We start from the raw sequence: 23,401 nt of genomic DNA, 5'->3' as shown, positions 1-23,401 counted from the left end.
GTTGGTTAATTTTAACAGTAAATTTCAACAGTGAAATGTTTTTATTAGGGAATATTTATGCATCCAACAACAAACAAAACAACAGGATATTATTTCAAGAATTTGAAGAAGAAATTAATAGAGTTATAGGTGTATTTCAGGATATCAAAATTATCTTATTTGGAGTTTTTAATTCTGTATCTAATGTGATGCTTGACAGATATCCCCCTCCTAACAGATCCAGCATAGTTAATCCTGAGTTTAATAATCTATGTCTTGGTCTTGGATTAGTCGATATTTGGAGATCTAAATATCCTGATAAAAAGGAATTCACTTGGAGTAACAAGGACATGTCCAGACAGTCAATAATTGACATCTGGTTGATTTCTAATTCATTAGATAATTCTGTTGTGAAGGTATCAATTGAACCATCAATTCTTACTGATCATAAAGTTATATTGTTATCTTTAAATATTAATGGATCTGAAGTTAAACCGAATCGGAGTTATTAGAAACTCAATAGTAGACTGTTGGAAGATGATAATTTCAAGATGGATGCCAAAGATATTATACAAGACAATTGGAGGAAAGCCCAACTATTTAAGTCTTACGGGATATATTGGGAATTAATGAAGTATGAAATAAGACAAACAGCCACGAAGAGAGGTAAATAAATTGCTGAACTTAAAAGATTGAGGGAAGATAAACTTGTTAAGGAAATACTTTCTCTAATCTCTATGGATGACCTTGATGAAGAAGGAGAGGCTCAGTTATTCTCTTTACAACTAGAAATGGACCGAATGTATGAAGAAAGAGCAAAAGGGACATTTGTCAGATCAAGATGGAGATGGTTGGAGGAAGGGAAAAAAAAGAAAATACTTTTACAATTTAGAAAGAAGAAATTCTGAATTTACATTCAGTGGGCCTAATTTATGTAATACCTAAACCAAACAAAGATTCTATGATGTTAGAAAATTGGAGACCAATCACATTAATGAACAATGATGGAAAGATACTTGCATCCATCTTTGCAGAAAGACTTAAAAAAGGTATTGACCAAATCATTGACGATACCCAGTCTGGTTTTATGAAGGGCAGACATATACAGTGCCTTGCGAAAGTAATCGGCCCCCTTGAACTTTGCGACCTTTTGCCACATTTCAGGCTTCAAACATAAAGATATAAAACTGTATTTTTTTGTGAAGAATCAACAACAAGTGGGACACAATCATGAAGTGGAACGACATTTATTGGATATTTCAAACTTTTTTAACAAATCAAAAACTGAAAAATTGGGCGTGCAAAATTATTCAGCCCCCTTAAGTTAATACTTTGTAGCGACACCTTTTGCTGCGATTACAGCTGTAAGTCGCTTGGGGTATGTCTCTATCAGTTTTGCACATCGAGAGACTGACATTTTTTCCCATTCCTCCTTGCAAAACAGCTCGAGCTCAGTGAGGTTGGATGGAGAGCATTTGTGAACAGCAGTTTTCAGTTCTTTCCACAGATTCTCGATTGGATTCAGGTCTGGACTTTGACTTGGCCATTCTAACACCTGGATATGTTTATTTTTGAACCATTCCATTGTAGATTTTGCTTTATGTTTTGGATCATTGTCTTGTTGGAAGCCAAATCTCCGTCCCAGTCTCAGGTCTTTTGCAGACTCCATCAGGTTTTCTTCCAGAATGGTCCTGTATTTGGCTCCATCCATCTTCCCATCAATTTTAACCATCTTCCCTGTCCCTGCTGAAGAAAAGCAGGCCCAAACCATGATGCTGCCACCACCATGTTTGACAGTGGGGATGGTGTGTTCAGCTGTGTTGCTTTTACGCCAAACATAACGTTTTGCATTGTTGCCAAAAAGTTCAATTTTGGTTTCATCTGCCCAGAGCACCTTCTTCCACATGTTTGGTGTGTCTCCCAGGTGGCTTGTGGCAAACTTTAAACAACACTTTTTATGGATATCTTTAAGAAATGGCTTTCTTCTTGCCACTCTTCCATAAAGGCCAGATTTGTGCAATATACGACTGATTGTTGTCCTATGGACAGAGTCTCCCACCTCAGCTGTAGATCTCTGCAGTTCATCCAGAGTGATCATGGGCCTCTTGGCTGCATCTCTGATCAGTCTTCTCCTTGTATGAGCTGAAAGTTTAGAGGGACGGCCAGGTCTTGGTAGATTTGCAGTGGTCTGATACTCCTTCCATTTCAATATTATCGCTTGCACAGTGCTCCTTGGGATGTTTAAAGCTTGGGAAATCTTTTTGTATCCAAATCCGGCTTTAAACTTCTTCACAACAGTATCTCGGACCTGCCTGGTGTGTTCCTTGTTCTTCATGATGCTCTCTGCGCTTTTAACGGACCTCTGAGACTATCACAGCGCAGGTGCATTTATACGGAGACTCGATTACACACAGGTGGATTGTATTTATCATCATTAGTCATTTAGGTCAACATTGGATCATTCAGAGATCCTCACTGAACTTCTGGAGAGAGTTTGCTGCACTGAAAGTAAAGGGGCTGAATAATTTTGCACGCCCAATTTTTCAGTTTTTGATTTGTTAAAAAAGTTTGAAATATCCAATAAATGTCGTTCCACTTCATGATTGTGTCCCACTTGTTGTTGATTCTTCACAAAAAAATACAGTTTTATATCTTTATGTTTGAAGCCTGAAATGTGGCAAAAGGTCGCAAAGTTCAAGGGGGCCGAATACTTTCGCAAGGCACTGTATGTAATAATATTCGACTAGTATTGGACTTGACAGACTACATTGAGCACATTATGGAATATAGAATAAAGCTATTTGTAGACTTTTACAAGGAATTTGATACAGTTGAACATTATTTTATTTTTGAGACTCTTTGATTTTTTGGTTTTGGTCAATATTTTCAAAGTGTAATTAAGACACTTTACAATAATAGTAACAGCTCTGTTAAATTATCTCATGGATCTTCAAAGATTTGACATTAAACAAGGATGCCCAATTTCTCCTTTCTTATTTTTATTGGTCACACAAGTTATGGCACTTCATATAAATATGGATAGTTTTAGGGGTATTCAGATACAAGACAAAAATATAAAATGTTCACAATTGGCTGACGACGCCACCATTTTTTTGAAAGATCAGACATCTGTGTCATTGTGTTGCGTAACAAAACTGCATATTTTAGAGCTGACTTTTATTGTCCTCAGCACTGGGTGCACCTGTGTAATGATCATGCTGTTGAAACAGCTTCTGGATATGGCATACCTGTCAGGGGATGGATTATCTTGGCAAATGCGAAATGCTCACTGACAGATAAGCTTTGAAATGTGTTGCGCTTATATTTTTTTTCAGTGTAGCTATTATTTATTCATTTTGTACTGTTTTTGGTTAGGTACTTTTTTTAAACCCAAAGTGAATTTCTGTTCTCATTGAAAAGTGTTTCTTGTTTGTAATACTAATAAAAAATGGATATCGGTACATCTACTGTTGGTGTGTTTTACTTTCAAAATTTCAACATAAAAAAATGCACTCGCACACCTGAGCCATCTTCTTGCAGGTGCACGATAACAAATAGAAAAAAGAAACCTGCACACCGCTCTTGCTAGTATCTATTGTTTTTATAATTGAAGCTTATGTGCCGGCCTCTTGGATTTCGTCAGAGATTTTTGTTATACAAAACTAAGTAAACCATATTTGGTAAAAAAAAAAAAAAACTATAATGGATTTAATTACTATGATGCTTTTCATAATCTCAAAGTGATTAAAAAGCAAAAAAGCAATACATCGTCATGAGTAGCCTAGTTATGGTTGGCTAGGTCAACGAGTAGAGGTCGCCACTCTGCAACCCAGCAATAATGAGGAAAGATCCCTTTGTGGCTGGGACCGCAGATTGTACTGGGCTTGTGGCTGTCTAAAACCCTGCTGTTTGTTGCTGTTTAAATCCGTCCTGGAACCTGCCATCTCTGGAAGGGTGTGGAGTACCAGCGTTAGCCTACATTGCTGCCATGGCATCCAAAGCCAAAGGTGGGAGTCATGGAGAGGACGGTGTTCCTCTATCACAGGGGAAGGATCTTTTAAATGATCAAAAAGAGATCTACAAGCAGTTGTTACAACAACAGGAAAAATAGCTTCAAGAGTTTTGTCTAAATTCGGATGAATCCCACTAACAAGAGAATGGACGATCTGAGCAGAGAGGTCCAGGACCTTAAGAACAGTATACAGTTTTCCCAGGGAGAGGTGGATGTCGTGAAAGAAACTTGCAGCAAGAGTACAACTAAATGTAAGTCCTCTCAAGACGACATCAGCACTCTCGTTGAATCATTACTACCAATGACTGGGGAAACAAACTATCTAGGGACAATCCAGGAGGAATAACATTGTTGTGGATAGCATACCAGAGTCTTCACATGAGAATTGGGCCGAGTCTGAGGAAAATGTAAGAAAAATTATCACTGAAAAGCTGGAAATAAATCTATATGAAGATTGAGGTGGAGCGCAAGCAACAGGTCTGGAAAACATGTAACCAGACTAGGTGACAGACCCAGGCCGACAGTGGTCAAGTTACTAAGGGTTAAGGACAAGATGGCTGTTCTGGAGAGAGCCAAGAACTTGAGAGGAACCAACATCTTCCTCAACGAGGACTTCTCTGAAGCTGTGCACCAGAGGTGGGAATAATTTATCCCAGCTAAGAAATCTGCCAGAGAGCATTGGAACATTGCACCTTTATAACAAAACCGTTTGATATTGCCAATAATTTCAAGAACTATTTCACTAGTAAAATGGAAAAACTCAGAAATGAATGACAACATTGAACAGTGAACCATCATATTTTTGTATAAAATCTAATAATGAAAGAGAAGGATTTATGTTTTAAATTTGGTCAATTTCGTGAGGGAGAGGTGGAAAAACTATTGTTCTAATAAGCCACTAGGTATAGATAACCTTGATGGGAAACTATTGTTCTAATAAGCCACTAGGTATAGATAACCTTGATGGGAAACTATTGTTCTAATAAGCCACGAGGTATAGATAACCTTGATGGGAAACTATTGTTCTAATAAGCCACGAGGTATAGATAACCTTGATGGGAAACTATTGTTCTAATAAGCCACTAGGTATAGATAACCTTGATGGGAAACTATTGTTCTAATAAGCCACTAGGTATAGATAACCTTGATGGGAAACTATTGTTCTAATAAGCCACGAGGTATAGATAACCTTGATGGGAAACTATTGTTCTAATAAGCCACTAGGTATAGATAACCTTGATGGGAAACTATTGTTCTAATAAGCCACTAGGTATAGATAACCTTGATGGGAAACTATTGTTCTAATAAGCCACTAGGAATAGATAACCTTGATGGGAAACTATTGAGAAGGGTAGCAGACTGTATTGCCAGCCCTTTTTGATACATCTTTAACCAAAGCCTAAAGGAGGGTGTGTACACAGGCGTGGAAGGAAACAAAACAGCCTAAAAATGGTCAAGCACCCTTTGCTGGCTCTAACAACCGCCCAATCAGTTTGCTGCCTGTTCTTAGTAAACTGATGCAGAGGATTGTGTTTGGATGTTGATTAATGCAGCCCCCCGCACCTCTCTGATTCAGATGGGGTTGGGTTAAATGCGAAAGAAAACATTTCAGATTTATTTTTATTTATTTATCCGTTATTTTACCAGGTAAGTTGACTGAGAACACGTTCTCATTTGCAGCAACGACCTGGGGAATAGTTACAGGGGAGAGGAGGGGGATGAATGAGCCAATTGTAAACTGAAGGTATTCAGTTGTTCAACTGACTTTCTCTTTCTTTATTTCAAACTGTGCTCTTTCAAAAAAGTTCTTAACCTATATACGTTTTACAGGCCTGTTTTGTTTCTGAGTTCTCAGTTGTCTGGTACATCGTGGCATACTGCATACTTCATACTTTTCAATAAACAGTATGGGCTTAATAGTACGTAGTACGATTAGTACACAGTATGCAGTTTAAGTAAGTAGTAGGCAAGCCAGATTTCGGACATGGCCAGGGTGAAACTCTGGGGTGCCAGTTTCAAAGATATGGAAAAATACTGTAGCCTGCCTTGCTTTAGATGTACTTTTGTGCACTGTGATCATGTTCCTGACCTGTCAAGATGATTTCCTTCTTGTGGATTTTCTAAATGGATAGCGGAGAAAGCTTCATGAGCGCGGCGGTGCCTTCAAGACACCCTGAGATCAGTTTTTCCTTATCGTTTTTGGAGATCCTCCATGGCCGACTTACCTTTTCTTTTACGGGGGAAATATTTTTTGAATGCGCAAAGACTGTAAACTGAACTGAATCAACTAAAATGAATTGAAAAAGGGAAAAGAAAGAAGAGACTTTTCATTCCAGTTTTGGGGTGCGTCTCGACTAAACGTGGGTAGCCTTAACCAAAACTAAAAGGTCATTTAAGGTTACTGGGTCATTGATGAGGATTCTGGAACATTGAAAATATATTATTCGTGAGGGGGGGGGGGGTATTCTTATTATTTCTGAAGCATATTATTTGCGTTGAGAAAATGGTTTGTGCTGGGTATTATTGGAATGCATATTATTGAATTGACAGATCACATCCTATGTTCCCATAGTTTTTTCTTGCTGTAAACCCCCTTAAAAAGTATATTAAATATGATTGTTATATTGTAACAAGCCCTCAATATCCTATAATCCTTAATGAAAAAACTATGTGACATCCATGCAGTGTGACATCCAATGTCACATCCAATGTGACATCCATGCAGCTAGTACTGAAAGAACATTTCCACTAAAGACCTATTTTCTCTCTAGTAAGATTAACCAGACACAAACCAGAGGGCAGACAAGATGGTCATGTCTCAATGTAGGAGAATCAGCAGTGAAACTAACCTCACACGGTGCAAGTCTCATTCCAGAGCCCATCTACAGTCCCACTTTGGGGCAGGGGAATGTAGCTTGGACGGAGAACAAACTTTCCCACCCTCCAGTCAAAATCAAATAGAATTTCTTCTTCTGTTGAATTTGACATCAGATAATTGCAGCCCCTTAGGAATGGTGGGCTGGTAATGAAATGCTGGACAGTTTTATCCCATTAGAGTGATTAAAGCCAATACATTATTTACAACTTCAGCTGCTGTTGCTCCTAGAGCTGTCTACTGCCTCTGCTGCATTCCAATAAAGACTAGATTACTGCTCACTCTCCCTCAGGACTGACACACTCAGGCCAACTAGCACAATTTCTCACAGTGTGTGTGTGTGTGTGTGTGACTGAGTAGTGTGACGTGTGTCTAGTGTCAGATAGATTGAGTCACCATGGTTGACCGGTGTGTGTGTGTGGTTCTCCTTCAGGTCATCCTTGATTGGCCGTGCCAGCAGTAAATGACTTCCTAATTCTAAATTACATTATTAGACTCAATCTGTCCTTCACTATCACCAGTGGGAGGCCTTTTTATTCATTTATTTGTTCTTTCTTCCAATCTCTTTTTGTTCTCTCAGTTTTTGTAAAGCAGCCACTCACAGAAACTATTCTCTCCATCACTAAAGAAAGATACATACTTTTGTTGTCTAGTAGTTAGTCTTTTTTCTGCTCTTCCAAGAACATCTATGTGTGCTACATTCAAACAATTTGCCTGTGTTTACATTGTAAACTGCTGTATGTTACATAGAGAGAGAGAAAGAGACTGAGAGAAAGAGAGAGTGATGAGTACCATGAAAATGAGAGTGCTGAAGGTTGCTTGTTGCATGTTCCATTGTGTTGATATTGACCCATGTGTAGTGGGTTGTGAGTACAGCATCTGTGCTGAGTGGACTACCAGGGTCAAGACTAAAATAAGATTTCTAAAAGATCACATAGAAAGACAACCGTTCCAATACACTGACGCTAACCAATTGCAAATAAGTGTAAATAACTCTAGCTAGTTAAACTGGCTAATGTAGCTAAATGTGGGGCAAAACAATTACCTTATGACCTTCTTCGTTGCAGTGAAGATTCCCAAACACAGTGCACCTAAGATCCCAATGACATCAAAACAATACATAGCTGTGTCTTCCTTCCTGGTTGGCTCACCCTGTTTGGATCCGCTGCGGTCGTCGCTAGGCCCAGTGTTGGGCGTGTACTTGGTGTCACGGGTGGCTGCACTGTGTCTCGTCCAATCAAAGTCGTCATTCTTGTCCTGCGTGAACATGCAGATGGGCTCCTCTTCGAAGCTGCAGTGGAACTCTCCTGAAGCACGGGACAAAAAAAACCCACTGCTGTAGTCATCATAGAAATATAAATACTAGAACCTCAACATATGTCTATGGTTTTGAAGTCTTAGATGAACGCTGCAGTAACTCTCATGAAACACAGACAGAGAAACACTGTTATAGTCATAACACTGTCAAAATGTAGACATACATTTTTTTAAACTAGATAGCACCTCCTCAAGGTATCTCTATGGCTATAGTAGATCAAATCAAATTGTATTAGTCACATGCGCCGAATACAACAGGTGTAGACTTTACTGTGAAATGCTTACTTACGAGCCCTTTCCCAACATTGCAGAGATAAAAAGTAAGAAAAATATTTTCTAAATAAGAAAGGAAATAGAAACACAATAAAATAACCATGATGACATTGGCTACTGAACCATGAATGAATGGCGCTGGTACATTCTATAATGGGACCTGCTGTTGTATTATTGTGTTGTTCATGTGAATAAACACATGGGTCAATGGGTACTATTATGCATGTCTACCAATGAGAGCAGTTCACCCAATGGATGGATTCAGATAGCTGACCATGAATCAATCTAGTGGATCATGATTGACTGCTATGAATGTCTTCAGAAAGCTGACCATGAATCAATCTAGTGGACCATGCTTGACTGCTATACAATGCATTCTATAAGAGGACATACTGCTGAAGTTAATCATGTGAAAATCAACACGGGTCGATGCATGTGTTTCAAACAATGAGAGAGCTCTTAGCCTCGCAAAGCCACCTGATCCCGCGATCTTACATTAAACATTGGACTGATATCTGTGCAGCGTTTAATGTAAGCTCGCGGGATCAGGTAGCTTTGCGAGGCTAAGAGTTACGGCTTGAGGAATGTAATCTCTGACCATGAACAACACTATTGAGCCATGAATGGTGGCAGTGCATTATATACTGTAAGTTGAAATGCTGTTGTACTACTGTTGAAAAACACAGGTTGTGAATCAAGTGTGGCAATGGGAAGGCCTAAGGCTAGAGTTCATAGGTTACTGAGGTAACCCCAATGGTATTCTCAAAGAGATATGGCCGTCATCTCAAGTTTGAGAACACACACACATGGGAGCAGGAAGGCTGACAGGCATACAAATACACACACACACTTGAGAGCCCATTAAATAAACGTTCTAAGCCTAACACTATCATCTCTGAGACATTCATATATAACTCATTATTATAATGGCGCCGGAGGAGATACTGCCGTTTTACAGGGTCCTAACCCATTGTGCTATTTTGTGTGTTTTTTCACATTGTTTGCAACTTTCTTTGAACATAATATTTCTACTACCGTCTCTTATGACCGAAAATAGCTTCTGGATGTCAGAACAGCGATTACTCACCTCAAACTGGACAAAGATTTTTTCTTTAATGATTCTGATGAGAAGGGTATATTGTTGTTCCCGGACCAGGCCCAAAATCCCGTCATTCGCATGAGGAGAAGACAGACCAACGAGCTCCTGAGTGGCGCAGCAGTCTAAGGCACTGCATCTCAGTGCATCTACAGTCCCTGGTTCGAATCTAGGCTGTATCACATTCGGCCGTGATTGGGAATCCCATAGGGAGACGCACAATTGGCCCAGCGTCATCCGGGTTTGGCCGGGGTAGGCCGTCATTGTAAATAAGAATTTGTTCTTAACTGACTTGCCTTGTTAAATTAAGGTTAAATATATAAAAATACAGGGGTGGCAGATCCGGGTCCTTTGTGAGAATTTGTTGGCAAGTGGGTAACCTGCCTCTACCATCTGGATGAGCTCTGTTCGAGACTATCCTACTAACGGGACATTAAAACCTGTAATATTTCATGTTGTGTCTGGACGACGACATGGATAATATACGGTTTTCCATGCACCAGCATGTCACGTGCAACCAGAGGAAAAAAACTCTAGACCACCTTTACGCCACACACATAGATGCATACAAAGCTCTTCCTCGCCCTCCCTTTGGCAAATCTGACCATGATTGTATCCTGCTGATTCCTGCTTACGAGCAAAAACTAAAGCAGGAAGTACCAGTGACTCGCTCAATACGAAAGTGGTCAGATGACGTGGATACTAAACTACAGGACTGTTTTGCTAGCATTGAGGGGTATACCACCTCAGTCACTGGCTTCATCAATAAGTGCATCAATGACGTCGTCCCCACAGTGACCGCATGTACATGTCCCAACCAGAATTAAAGGCAACATCCGCACCAAACTAAATGCTAGAGCTGTCACATTCAAGGAGCGGGACACTAATCCAGACACTTAAGAAATCACTCTATGCCCTCAAACGAACCATCAAACAGGCAAATCGTCAATATTGACTAAGATTAAATCTTACTATACCAGCTGACTCTGTGTGGCAGGGCTTGCAAACTATTACAGACTACAAAGGGAAACCCAGCAATGAGCTTCCCAGTGACGCGAGACTACCAAACAGGCTAAATGCCTTTTATGCTTGCTTCTAGGCAAGCAACACTGATGAATGCATGAGAGCACCAGCTGTTCCAGACAACTTTGTGATCACGCTCTCCATAGCCGATGATGCAATCTCAATTGCACTCCACACTGCCCTTTCCCACATGGACAAAATGAACACCTATGTGAGAATGCTTTTCATTGACGACATTTCAGCATTCAACACCATAGTGCCCACAAAGCTCATCACTAAGCTTAGGACCCCGGGACTAAACATCTCCCTCTGCAAATGGATCTTGGACTTCCTGATGGGCCACCTTCAGGTGGCAAGGGTAGGCAACAACACATCTGCCACGCTCATCCTCAACACGGTGGCCCCACGGGGGTGCGTGCTCAGTCCCATCCTGTACTCCCTGTTCACTCACTCACTAACACCATCATTAAGTTTGCTGACAACACAACGGTGGTAGGCGTGATCACCGGCAACGATGAGACTGCCTGTAGCGAGGAGGTCAGAGACCTCTCCAACATGACCAAGACAAAGGAGCTGATTGCTGACTACAGGAAAATGAGGGCCAAACACGCCCCCATTCACATTGACGGGGCTGTAGTGAAGCGAGTCGAGAGCTTCAAGTTCCTTGGTGTCTACATCACCAGCAAACTATCATGGTCCAAACACACCCAAGACAGTTGTGAAGTGAAGTTGTGAAGTTGTGAAGTGAAGTTGTGAAGTTGTGAAGCACGACAATGCCCATTCCCCTTCAGGAGACTGAAAAGACTTGACATGGGTCCTCAGACCAAAGTCATAGACTGTTGTTCTCTCTGCTATTGCACGGCAAGCGGTACCGGAGCGCCAAGTCTAAGACCAAAAGGCTCCTTAACAGCTTCTACCCCCATGTAATAAGACTGCTGAACAATTAATCAAATGGCCACCTTGACTATTTGCATTGCTGTTAATTATCAATACATAGTCACTTTACCCCTACCTACATGTTCATATTACCTCGACTAACCTGTACCCCGGCACATTGACTCTGTACCGGTACCCCCTGTATATAGCCTCGTTATAGTTATTTTATTGTATTACTTTTTTTTCTTTAGTTTATTTAATAAACATTTTCTTAACAATAAAAAAAACTGCATTGTTGATTAAGCTTGTAAGTAAGCATTTCACTGTAAGGAATTCAGCTGTTGTATTCAGAGACAAATACAATTTTATTTTATATGGAACAATATAATATGACATCAATACCATATAATCAGAAGAGATTTAGAAATAGAACTGTCCTCAAAGGGTGGGTAAAAAAACAGCATTTAGATTCTGGATACAGGAGCGTGCGATAAATATTCATTGATTTATTAAAAGGTAGCTGGGAGCAGTTTGGAGTGGCGACCTCGGTGGAGGCAGGAGCTTGAGGCTTTACACGCGTAGTGGAGAGAAGATGAGGAGGAGAGGGGGAGCGATTGAGAGAGAGAGGAGTGAGAGAAAAAAGGAGAGCGAGACACACACACACACACACACACACACACACACACACACACACAGAGTGAGTGTGGCCCAGCTAAGACAGCCAGAAAGAGAGAGATGGGCCTCAGCTCTTGACTTCTCTCCCCTCCAGCCTTCAGGCATGCAGATCTAAATGGGGTTCTGGCCCCTAGAGTCTTGCTGGTAATGTCAATCCACTGTAAGCTAAGCTAAATGGACCTGGGCCTTACTGGAGATAGAAGGGGGATTAGGAGGGGAGGAGTGTGTGTGTGTGGGGGGGGGGGGGGGGGGGGGGGGTGATGAGGAGATGGAAAATGGGGAGGAGGACGAGGAGGGAGTATGGAGGGGAGGATCAGCAAGGAGGAGGTGTACAGATCAGATGTACAGTTTAGATAAGATTGGCTGCGATCTATAGGGGGTTTGATAATGATGCTGGTAATGATTATATTTGGGATTTGTATGCGGTAACGGCTGCTAACCCAACACATTAACACAGCACAGTACACTTCGGCAAATGAGTGCTTGTGAAGTAGGAAGTACCGTAGTAAATGTGGAGTTTTCCTGTAATAAGATACTGTAGCGGGAATGTACACGGCACCTGATTATCACATAATGTGTGAACATTGGAGAGAACACATGAAATGCATTATTAACAAGCACTATACACATGCATGCACGCACACACCCACCCTTCACCCCATGCCCACATATACACACCCTGAAAATGACTATCTCTCCTCCACACATTGTTCCAACAGAATATTAGGCAGCTCTTCCCAGTGTGGTTACAGTGGATCTCCAAAAGTATTGGGGCAGTGATAGATTTGGGTGATTTTAGCTCTGTACTCCAGCACTTTGGATTTGAAATGACTATGAGGTTAAAGTGTAGACGGTACAAATCATACCCCCAAGACATGGTTAACCTCTTGCCACTACAACAGGGCACAAAATAATCTGAAACACAACCAAAACAAATGCATCCAACAATGGTGTAGAGCCACACACTTGATGTAGTCGTTGCGTACTATGAATACGGGACCAATTACTTCACTTTTTACTACTTTAATACCCTACCAGTATAAGTGAATTTGTCCCAATACTTTTTGTCCCCTAAAATGTGGGACTACGTACAAAAAGCTCTGTAATTTCAGTTCACCCGATATGAATGAAAATACACACAAATTAAAGCTGGCAGTCTGCACTTCAACTTGCTAGTCATTGTATCATTTTGAATCGAAAGTGCTGGAGTACAAAGCCAAAACAAACAAAAAATGGTCACTGTCCCAATACTTTTGGAGCTCACTGTATATGGAAAATTACAGTAGAACTACTCCACAGGACTCTCCACAACCAACAAGTCTCCATGTTGCTCCCAGAGCTGCTCAGCTCTGCCTAGTTCAGGTCTGAGGAATGTTCCTCATAATGTTCAGAAACATGCTGTGTTTCTGTGATGTGTCAGACTTAATGAATAAATAAAGCTGTTACTTACTCAGGTGAGGGTTGACAGGAGCTGAAAAACAAAATGGCAGAAGGAGAGGGAGAGAAAGCTATTAGTAAACAATACAATAGTGTTCCATCATTTAAACAGCACTTTGCTGACAATGGTTTGGGTTTTGTCTTTGATGTGTGCTGACTCACAATAGATCATAATGTCATAGTACACAAACAGTGTGTAACTTAATTATTAACAGAAAGATGTAGTGACTGAAAATAAGAAGCATCTGGTAAACTTCGAAGTCTGTTTCCTGATGGCCATCTTCCCAACTTCTACATTCTCTCAGAGTACAATTAGCTGTAGAGTTTCAATCCCCCATTGGAAGTGGAAATGTTAATCAACTTTAAAATGTCATAACTGATAGAGAAATCATCTCCAGTCTCCATCTCCATACACAATCAGTATCAGAGTTAAAGATGGGAAGGGATCCAATAACAAATTAAAGACATTTGAAATAAAAAAGGATGCTGTACACATCTGAAATACGCACGCACGCACACACACACACACACACACACACACACACACACACACACACACACACACACACACACACACACACACACACACACACACACACACACACACACACACACACACACACACACACACACACACACACACACACACCCCTCTTTGCTATCTCTATCTACTGTGTGAGATTGGGATTACTAAGAATAGCCCGGCCACATTAATGAGCTTATAAATAAAACAGATTATCACTATTACCCTTTACTTGCCTTGCTGATGTCCTTAACCAAGGTGACTTCCACTAACAAGCGCCCTAACTTAATTAAATACACTGCGAGGCATGTGAGGCACAGAATGTGAAGTGATGAGGAAAAACGTAAGGCCTTGTATAACTTTTAACTAGGGCCTAGAGTTTTTCCTGGTCAAATAGACAGGAAAACACAACCCTATAAATTATCTCCGGCAACCCACTGGTGACCTGTCTATCATACCATCCTCATCACTACAGTTACATAAACACGAGAAGAACTACAGCGGTGAAATTCCACATAAAAATGGTTGCTCCAGTCCAGTACAGTGTTCCTCTATTAAAATACCTTTCAGGGTCATTATGCATTCCACCTGCCTCTTCTCTGCCCGGCTTCTTCAACATTCCTCATTGATCACTTCAGAGGGTTTAGCTCCGTGGCAAACACAGAAGCGTCAAGGGTAAAAAACACGGTTTGTTTCAATATAAACCAGTTAGCCCTGCAGTAAATGTTTTGCGGAGTAAATACAATTTAAGCTGTCAGGAAGATGCATGACATTTTAATGATCAATTCCTGTCCCATGTGATACATCAGCTTAACCGCACAACTGTGTCACCTTTATCAATGTTAGGTTCTAAACGAACCAAGTAAAAACTCACGGACGATTAGTAGAGCTCAAACCAAGTTTATTCACCCACTGGGTCATAACAGCTGCATAAGACAAAGACATGGTTCCACCAACCCCAGTATACATACCCCAATTTGTGTGTGGTGTCCTCCTTTCCTCTAAGCATTACATCTGTATGGCTAGGCAAGGAAGTTAAGCGATGTGGGCAATAAACTGTTCCTTCTCCCGTAATGTGACCTGACCTGGGCCCCCATTCCTCACTAAACCACCTCTCTCTCTCCACCCTTATCAGTGACTGCAACCATGTGATTGGCTTTCCTTTATTCAGTACGTTCCAAGCTTAATGGCCTCCTCTATGCACATTCCTCCTACAGATAACCATTAACTTCTGGTGTAGAAACCTGACTATGGGACTCATTATTTCAAGTTTAGGAGTCAGAACCCATCACCGACAATGATTTATGGAACACAGCTACGAATTGATTTGAATCCACTCGATTAAAACAAGCAACAACAAATCATCCCCACAAAGAAAGCATGTGTAAAGGAATATTGATTAAGAACTGAAGGGCCAGTCGGGTCTCTTATACACTGGGGAAAACTGAAAGGCCTGAGCGAACGTTATAGAATATGTAATAGAACACATTTTTCTGACTCGTTGTTGCAATTTAACTACAAGGACAGCTGTTTCTCAATCCATAACAATAAAAGGGAGAAGAAAGACAGGAAATAAGAGATAGTGGAACAGAGGAAAGAGGAGAGGAAGGGGGAGGGAGAGGATGATGGACTATAACTAAAAATGTCTGAAGTTGGAAAGAGGGGGGAGGAAAGAGAAGAGGAACGGAGAGGGGGGAAAAAGACAATAGACAAGAGGAGAGGATGATAAGAGAGGAGAAGAAAGGAGAAGAGAGGAGAGGACAGAAGAGGAGGGAATAAAAGCAAGAAGGACAGTTTTAATCTTTCTGGAAAGTTTCACACATCCCCATCACTGTAGCATGATGTACTACAGTGCTCATAAAGCCAAAACACGACCAAACGTAAAGGCAATTACTTTATAAAGAACACTCCCCTTCCCCCTCTCTTTCCCCCTTTCTCTCCACACTCCCCTTCCCCCTATCTTTCCCCCTTTCTCTCTACACTCCCCTTCCCCCTATCTTTACCCCTTTCCCCCTATACCTGTTTTTCAGGCCTTGCTTATGAAAATATGCTTCGTTTGACTGTTATTTTACTTGCAACCTCTGAGTCACACAGCCTCAGTTTAAATGAATGTGTGGTTCAGTCATATTTCCCCCCCTCTGCCCTTCAACACCTTCACTATCAAGCGCACACACACACACAAGCGCACACACACGAAAATGACTGTTCATCTGGGTAAGGAGTTGGGGGATGTGTTCTAGATCAGCCTATCAGGGCTGTGTATGTAAATATCTTCAAATTTGTTTCCTAATGCCCACACGCTTAGACTGAGCATTTCAAGAGCCAAAGGAGGCTCAGGGTAATAAATGATGACAAATATGTTTTGGAGATATTTTCATTAAATAATCACACACAGTAATGATTTAAAAATAATATGACAAGACTGCATGGGGTCTTTTAGAATATATTTCCATCTCTATCTCGTACAGTAATTGTTTTTTGAAAATGAAAAGTGAACCGAGTTAGCCTATGACAAGACGAAATAGGCCTAATGAAAATGAGCACAGCATGCTTAAAAATAATTTGGTCTGATTGTCCAGGTTTAGACAGTGAAGGGAAATGAAGACTCAAGTTTTTAAATTAGTCTTTTCACACCACTGACAAGACAGTCCGTCTCTGTAAACAAGACGCTGTAGTTGCCAAACAATAAGTTGTGAATGTCCCATCAAAGACATTGTGTTCATTGTAGCATAGTCATTTGAGGTGCCTTCTTGAGCACTATAGGCTGGAAATTGTGTCATACTATACTATGTGAACTATGGGGGCTAAGAGCTTCCAGGCAAGCTGTGAAACCTTTTCTCAATGGTACTTGTGTGCATTTCATCATTGATTCAATCAATAATCAAGTTAGTTAGGGATAGTGCTTATGAGTGTACTCTTCGCTTGTACACGTGCAGGTACACTTCTTAGAAATGTCTTGTACAAATGTCCCTTACTGAGTAGGTATACTCTAATGCATTACTAGACTAACTAGATTTGACAATCTGCTGGAGTTCTAGAAATAAGTGGAAGCTTGGTATGTGATTACAGTTAGTGTGTCCCAAATGGGACCCTATTCACTATATAGTGCACTACTTTTGACCAGAGCCCAGCCCTGGTCAACCCAATACAGAAAAGTAATATATATATGGTCTTATATATCCAAGAAGTGATTTAAAAATGTATTATTATATATTTAAGACCCATATATAAATGTGACAAACAGTGCATTCGGAAAGTATTCAGACCCCCTTGACTTTTCCACATTTTGTTGCGTTACAGCTTTATTCCAAAATGGATTAAATAGTTTTCCCCCCTCATCAATCTACACACGATACCCCATAATGACAAAACAAACGCAAGGTTTTTAGAAATGTTTGCACATTTATTAAAGATAAAACACTGAAATATCACATTTACATAGGTATTCAGACCCTTTACTCAGTACTTGTTGAAGCACCTTTGGCAGCGATTAAAGCCTTGAGTCTTGAGTCTTCTTGGGTATGACGCTACAAGCTTTGCACACCTGTATTTGGGGAGTTTCTCCCATCCTTAGAGCTCTGGATTAGGTTTTCATCAAAGATCTCTCTATACTTTGCTCTGTTCATCTTTCCCTCGATCCTGACTAGACTCCCAGTCCCTGCCACTGAAGAACATCCCCATAGCATGATGCTGCCACCACCATGCCTCACCGTAGGGATCGCATTGGCCAGGTGATCAGTGGTGCTTGGTTTCCTCCAGACGTGACGCTTGGCATTCACGCCAAAGAGTTCAATCTTGGTTTCATCAGACCAGATCATTTAGTTTCTCATGGTCTGAGAGTCTTTTAGGTGCCTCTTGGCAAACTCCAAGCGGGCTGTCATGTGGCTTTTACTGAGGAGTGGATTATGTCTGGCCACTCTAAAATAAAGGCCTGATTGGTGGAGTGCTACAGAGATGGCTGTCTTTCTGGAAGGTTCTCCCATCTCTACAGAGGAACTATGGAGCTCTGTCAGAGTGACCATCGGGTTTCTGGTCACCTCCCTGACTAAGGACTTTCTTCCCCGATTGCTCAGTTTGGCCGGGGAGCCATCTCTAGGAAGAGTCTTGGTGGTTCCAAACTTCTTCCATGGAGGCTACTGTGTTCTTGGTGACCTTCAATGCTGCAGAAATGTTTTGGTACCCTTCCCCAGATCTGTTCCTCGACACAATCCTGTCTCGGAGCTCTATGGACAATTCCTTTGACCTCATGGCTTGGTTTTTGCTCTGACAATCACTGTCAAGTGTGGGAACTTACATAGACAGGTGTGTGCCTTTCCAAATAATGTCCAATCATTTGAATTTACCACCAGTGGATTCCAATCAAGTTTTAGAAACATCTCAAGGATGATCAATGGAAAACAGGATGCATCTGAGCTCAATTTCGAGACTCATAGCAAAGGTTCTGAATACTTACATTTGAAGTCGGAAGTTTGGAGTCATTAAAACTTGATTTTCAACCACTCCACAAATTTCTTGTTAACAAACTATAGTTTTGGCAAGTTGGTTAGGACATCTACTTTGTGCATGACACAAGTAATTTTTCCAACAATTGTTTACAGACAGATTAGTTCACTTATAATTCACTGTATCATAATTCCAGTGGGTCAGAAGTTTACAAACACCAAGTTGAATGTGCCTTTAAACAGCTTGGAAAATTCCAGAAAATGATATCATGGCTTTAGTAGCTTCTGATAGGCTAATTGACATTATTTGAGTCTATTGGAGCTGTACCTGTGGATGTACTTCAAGGCCTACCTTCAAACTCAGTGCCTCTTTGCTTGACATCATGGGAAAATCAAAAGAAATCAGCCAAGTGCTCAGAAAAAAATTGTAGACCTCCATAAGTCTGGTTCATCCTTGGGAGCAGATTCCAAACGCCTGAATGTACCACGTTCACCTGTACAAACAATAGTACGTAAGTATAAACACAATGGGACCACGCAGCCGTCATATCGCTCAGGAAGGAGACATGTTCTGTCTCCTGGAGATGAACCTACTTTGGTGCAAAATAATCCTAGAACAACAGCAAAGGACCTTGTGAAGACGCTGGAGGAAATAGGTAAAAAGTATCTATGTCCACAGTAAAAATGAGTCCTATATCAACATAACCTGAAAGGCCGCTCAGCAAGGAAGAAGCCACGGCTCCAAAACCGCCATAAAAAAGCCAGACTACGGTTTGCAAGTGCACATGTGGACAAAGATCGTACTTTTTGGAGAAATGTCCTCTGGTCTGATGAAACAAAAATAGAACTGTTTGGCCATAATGACCATCATTATGTTTGGAGGAAAAAGGGGGAGGCCTGCAAGCTGAAGAATACCATCCCAACCATGAAGCACAGGGGTGGCATCATCATGTTGTGGGGGTGCTTTGCTGCAGGAGGGTCTGGTGCACTTCACAAAATAGATGGCGTCATGAGGCTGGAAAATTATGTGGCTATATTGAAGCAACATCTCAAGACATCAGTCAGGAAGTTAAAGCTTGGTCGCAAATGGGTCTTCCAAATGGACAATGACCCCAAGCATACTTCCAAAGTTGTGTCAAACGGCTTAAGGACAACAATGTCAAGGTATTGGAGTGGCCATCACAAAGCCTTGACCTCAATCGTATAGTAAATTTGTGTGCAGAACTGAAAAAGCGTGGGCAAGCAAGGAGGCCTACAAACCTGTCTCAGTTACACCAACTCTGTCAGGAGGAATGTGCCAATATTAACCCAACTTATTGTGGGAAGCTTGTGGAAGGCTACCCAAAACGTTGACCCAAGTTAAACAATTTAAAGGCACTGCTACCAAATACTAGTTGAGTGTATGTAAACTTCTGACCCACTGGAAATGTGATGAAAGGAAGAAAAGCTTAAATAAATCATTCTCTACTATTATTCTGACATTTCACATTCTTAAAATAAAGTGGTGATCCTAACTGATTTAAGACAGGGCATTTTTACTAGGATTAAATGTCAGGAATTGTGAAAAACTGAGTTTAAATGTATTTGGCTAAGGTGTATGTAAACTTGTGACTTCAACTGTATTTGGGCAAGAGCACGAATGATGTTTACAGATAGTCAAACTTTGTTTCACGATGCATTTAAAATAATTACTAACGGGTGTAGATTAGAGGGTTCTGTGTTGATACAAATGTAGTGAATTTGTTATTGGCATAAAAAGACGAAGAAACTCATACCAAACATTGCCACATTAGTAAACAATGTGGTAGAGTAGGGTCACAAGGTAATTATATGGTAAAGTACCACCAGCGAAACAAGAGATAACATATTTGGGAGTTTCAAGAACAATGCAACTCAGGAAAACCCTCGTAGTTTAATCTCGTGAGACACATTATTTTGGTTTATTTTAAAATAGATTTTTTGAATTGACGAAAGGGAGGAAGAGATAACAGAGTAATGTTTGTTTTGACTATAATTCAAGAAAATGTTCACCTGGTAAAGTAACATTAGACGGAAAGACAGAGATTGTAGAGAGGTTTCTGAGTTTAAGGGAAGAAATGCACATCTAGTCACTGGGATTTTAGCCCATTCTTCAAGGCAAAACTGCTCCAGCTCCTTCAAGTTGGATGGGTTCCTGCTGGTGTACAACAATCTTTAAGTCATACCACAGATTCTTAATTAGATTGAGGTCTGGGCTTTGACTAGACCATTCCAAGACATTTAAATGTTTTTGGATGAAAAACGTTCCCGTTTTAAACAAGATATTTTGTCACGAAAAGATGCTCGACTATGCATATAATTGACAGCTTTGGAAAGAAAACACTCTGACGTTTCTAAAACTGCAAATATTGTCTGTGAGTGCCACAGGCAAAACCCAGATAAAAATCCAATCAGGAAGTGCCGCATTTTTTTAAACCGCCTCATGCCAATGACTCCTTATATGGCTGTGAATGGGCCACGAATGAGCTTAGGCTTTCTGTCGCTTCCCCAAGGTGTCGACAGCATTGTGACGTATTTGTAGGCATATCATTAGAAGATTGACCATAAGAGACTACATCTACCAGGTGGTCGCTTGGTGTCCTCCGTTGCAAATATTGCGTAATCTCCAGCTGCAGTATTTTTCCGTTTGCTTCTGATGAGAAACCAACTGTCACGACTGATATATTATCAAATAGATATGTGAAAAACACCTTGAGGATTGATTCTAAACAACGTTTGCCATGTTTCTGTCGATATTATGGAGCTAATTTGGAAAAAACTTTGGCGTTGTAGTGACTGCATTTTCCGGTCTTTTTCTTAGCCAAACGTGATGAACAAAACGGAGCTATTTCGCCAACACAAATAATCTTTTTGGAAAAAAATTAACATTTGCTATCTAACTGAGAGTCTCGTCATTGAAATCATCCGAAGTTCTTCAAAGGTAAATGATTTTATTTGAATGCTTTTCTTGTTTTTGTGAAAATGTTGCCTGCTGAATGCTAGCTAGGCTTAATGCTATGCTAGGCTATCAATACTCTTACACAAATGCTTCTGTAGCTTTGGTTGAAAAGCATATTTTGAAAATCTGAGATGACAGTGCTGTTAACAAAAGGCTAAGCTTGTGTTTCAATATATTTATTTCATTTCATTTGCGATTTTCATGAATAGGAAACGTTGCGTTATGGTAATGCGCTTGAGGCTATGATTACGCTCCCGGATCCGGGATTGCTCGTCGCTAGAGGTTAAACCACCTTGAGTGTTGCTTTAGCAGTATAATTAGGGTCATTGTCCTGCCGGAAGGTGAACCCCCGTCCCAGTCTCAAATCTCTGGAAGACTGAAACAGGTTTCCCTCAAGAATTTCCCTTATGTATCGCCATCCATAATTCCTTCAATTCTGACCAGTTTCCCAGTCCCTGCCGATGAAGAATATCCCCACAGCATGATACTGGTACCACCATGCTTCACTATGGGGATGGTGTTCTTCGGGTGATGTGAGAGGTGTTGGGTTAGCGCCAGACATAGTGTTTTCCTTGATGGCCAAAAAGCTCAATTGTAGTCTCATCGGACCAGAGTACCTCCTTCCATATGTTTGGGGAGTCTCCCACATACCTTTTGGCGAACACCAAACGTGTTTGCTTATTTTGTTCTTTAAGAAATTGCTTTTTTTCTGGCCACTTAAAACCGTAAAACCTAGCTCTGTGGAGTGTACGGCTTAAAGTAGTCCTATGGACAGATACTCTAATCTCTACTGTGGAGCTTTGCAGCTCATACAGGGTTATCTTTGGTCTCTTTGTTGCCTCTCTGATTAATGCTCTCCTTGCTTAGTCTGGGAGTTTTGGTGGGCGGCCCTCTCTTGGCAGGGTTGTTGTGGTGCCATGTTCTTTCCATTTTTTTATAATTAATTTAAATGGTGCTCCTTGGGATGTTCAAAGTTTCTGATATTTTTTTATAACCCAAACCTGATCTGTACTTCTCCACAACTTTGTCCCTGACCTGTTTGGAGAGCTCCTTGGTCTTCATGGTGCCGCTTGCTTGGTGGTGTTGCAGACTCTGGGGCCTTTCCGAACAGGTATATACTGTATATACTGAGATGAAGTGACAGATCATGTGACACTTAAATAAAGTCCACCTGTGTGCAATCTAACTAATTATGTGACTCCTGAAGGTAATTGGTTGCACCAGATCTTATTTAGGGGCTTCATAGCAAAGGGGTGAATACATATGCATGCACAATCTTTTCAGTTTTTTATAATTATTTTAAACAAGTTATTTTTTTCATTTCACTTCACCAATTTGGACAATTTTGTGTATGTCAATTACAGGTTGTAATGCAGCAAAATAGGAAGTAAATTGGAAAGTAAGAATGGCCCCCTCCCAGTTAGGGGGAGTGAGCAGAGTCTCACAACTCAACCGCTGGTTGAAAACTGTTTTCTGCCCCTCCCAAAATATAGAATTTGTAGATAATTGGCCCTCTTTCTGGGACTCACACACAAACAGGACCAAGCCTGACCTGCTGAGGAGTGACGGACTCCATCCTAGCTGGAGGGGTGCTCTCATTTTATCTACCAACATAGACAGGGCTCTAACTCCTCTAGCTCCACAATTAAATAGGGTGCAGGCCAGGCAGCAGGCTGTTAGCCAGCCTGCCAGCATAGTGGAGTCTGCCACTAGCACAGTCAGTGTAGTCAGCTCAGCTATCACCATTGAGACCATGTCTGTGCCTCGACCTAGGTTGGGCAAAACTAAACATGGAGGTGTTCGCCTTAGCAATCTCACTAGGATAAAGACCACCTCCATTCCTGTCATTATTGAAAGAGATCATGATACCTCACATCTCAAAATAGGGCTACTTAA

General features: G+C 40.9%; 1 protein-coding gene across 1 annotated transcript in view; it reads right to left on the bottom strand.

Annotated features, from left to right (window-relative positions):
- LOC110529233 (MAM domain-containing glycosylphosphatidylinositol anchor protein 2) overlaps nt 1-23,401 on the bottom strand; it is a 355,390-nt gene that overhangs the window by 22,664 nt on the left and 309,325 nt on the right. The window contains exons 13-14 of the mRNA XM_036985374.2: nt 13,577-13,597; nt 8,018-8,173 (exon numbers count right to left, since the gene is read on the bottom strand). Coding sequence (XP_036841269.2) covers nt 8,018-8,173; nt 13,577-13,597 — 177 coding nt within the window. The remainder of the gene's footprint in view (nt 1-8,017; nt 8,174-13,576; nt 13,598-23,401) is intronic.

The sequence above is a fragment of the Oncorhynchus mykiss genome, chromosome 8 (genome assembly GCF_057628025.1).
Source record: "Oncorhynchus mykiss isolate SJ-2025 chromosome 8, ASM5762802v1, whole genome shotgun sequence".
NCBI classification, from domain to species: Eukaryota; Metazoa; Chordata; class Actinopteri; order Salmoniformes; family Salmonidae; genus Oncorhynchus; species Oncorhynchus mykiss.
This window is presented reverse-complemented; position numbering and strand designations above follow the sequence as displayed.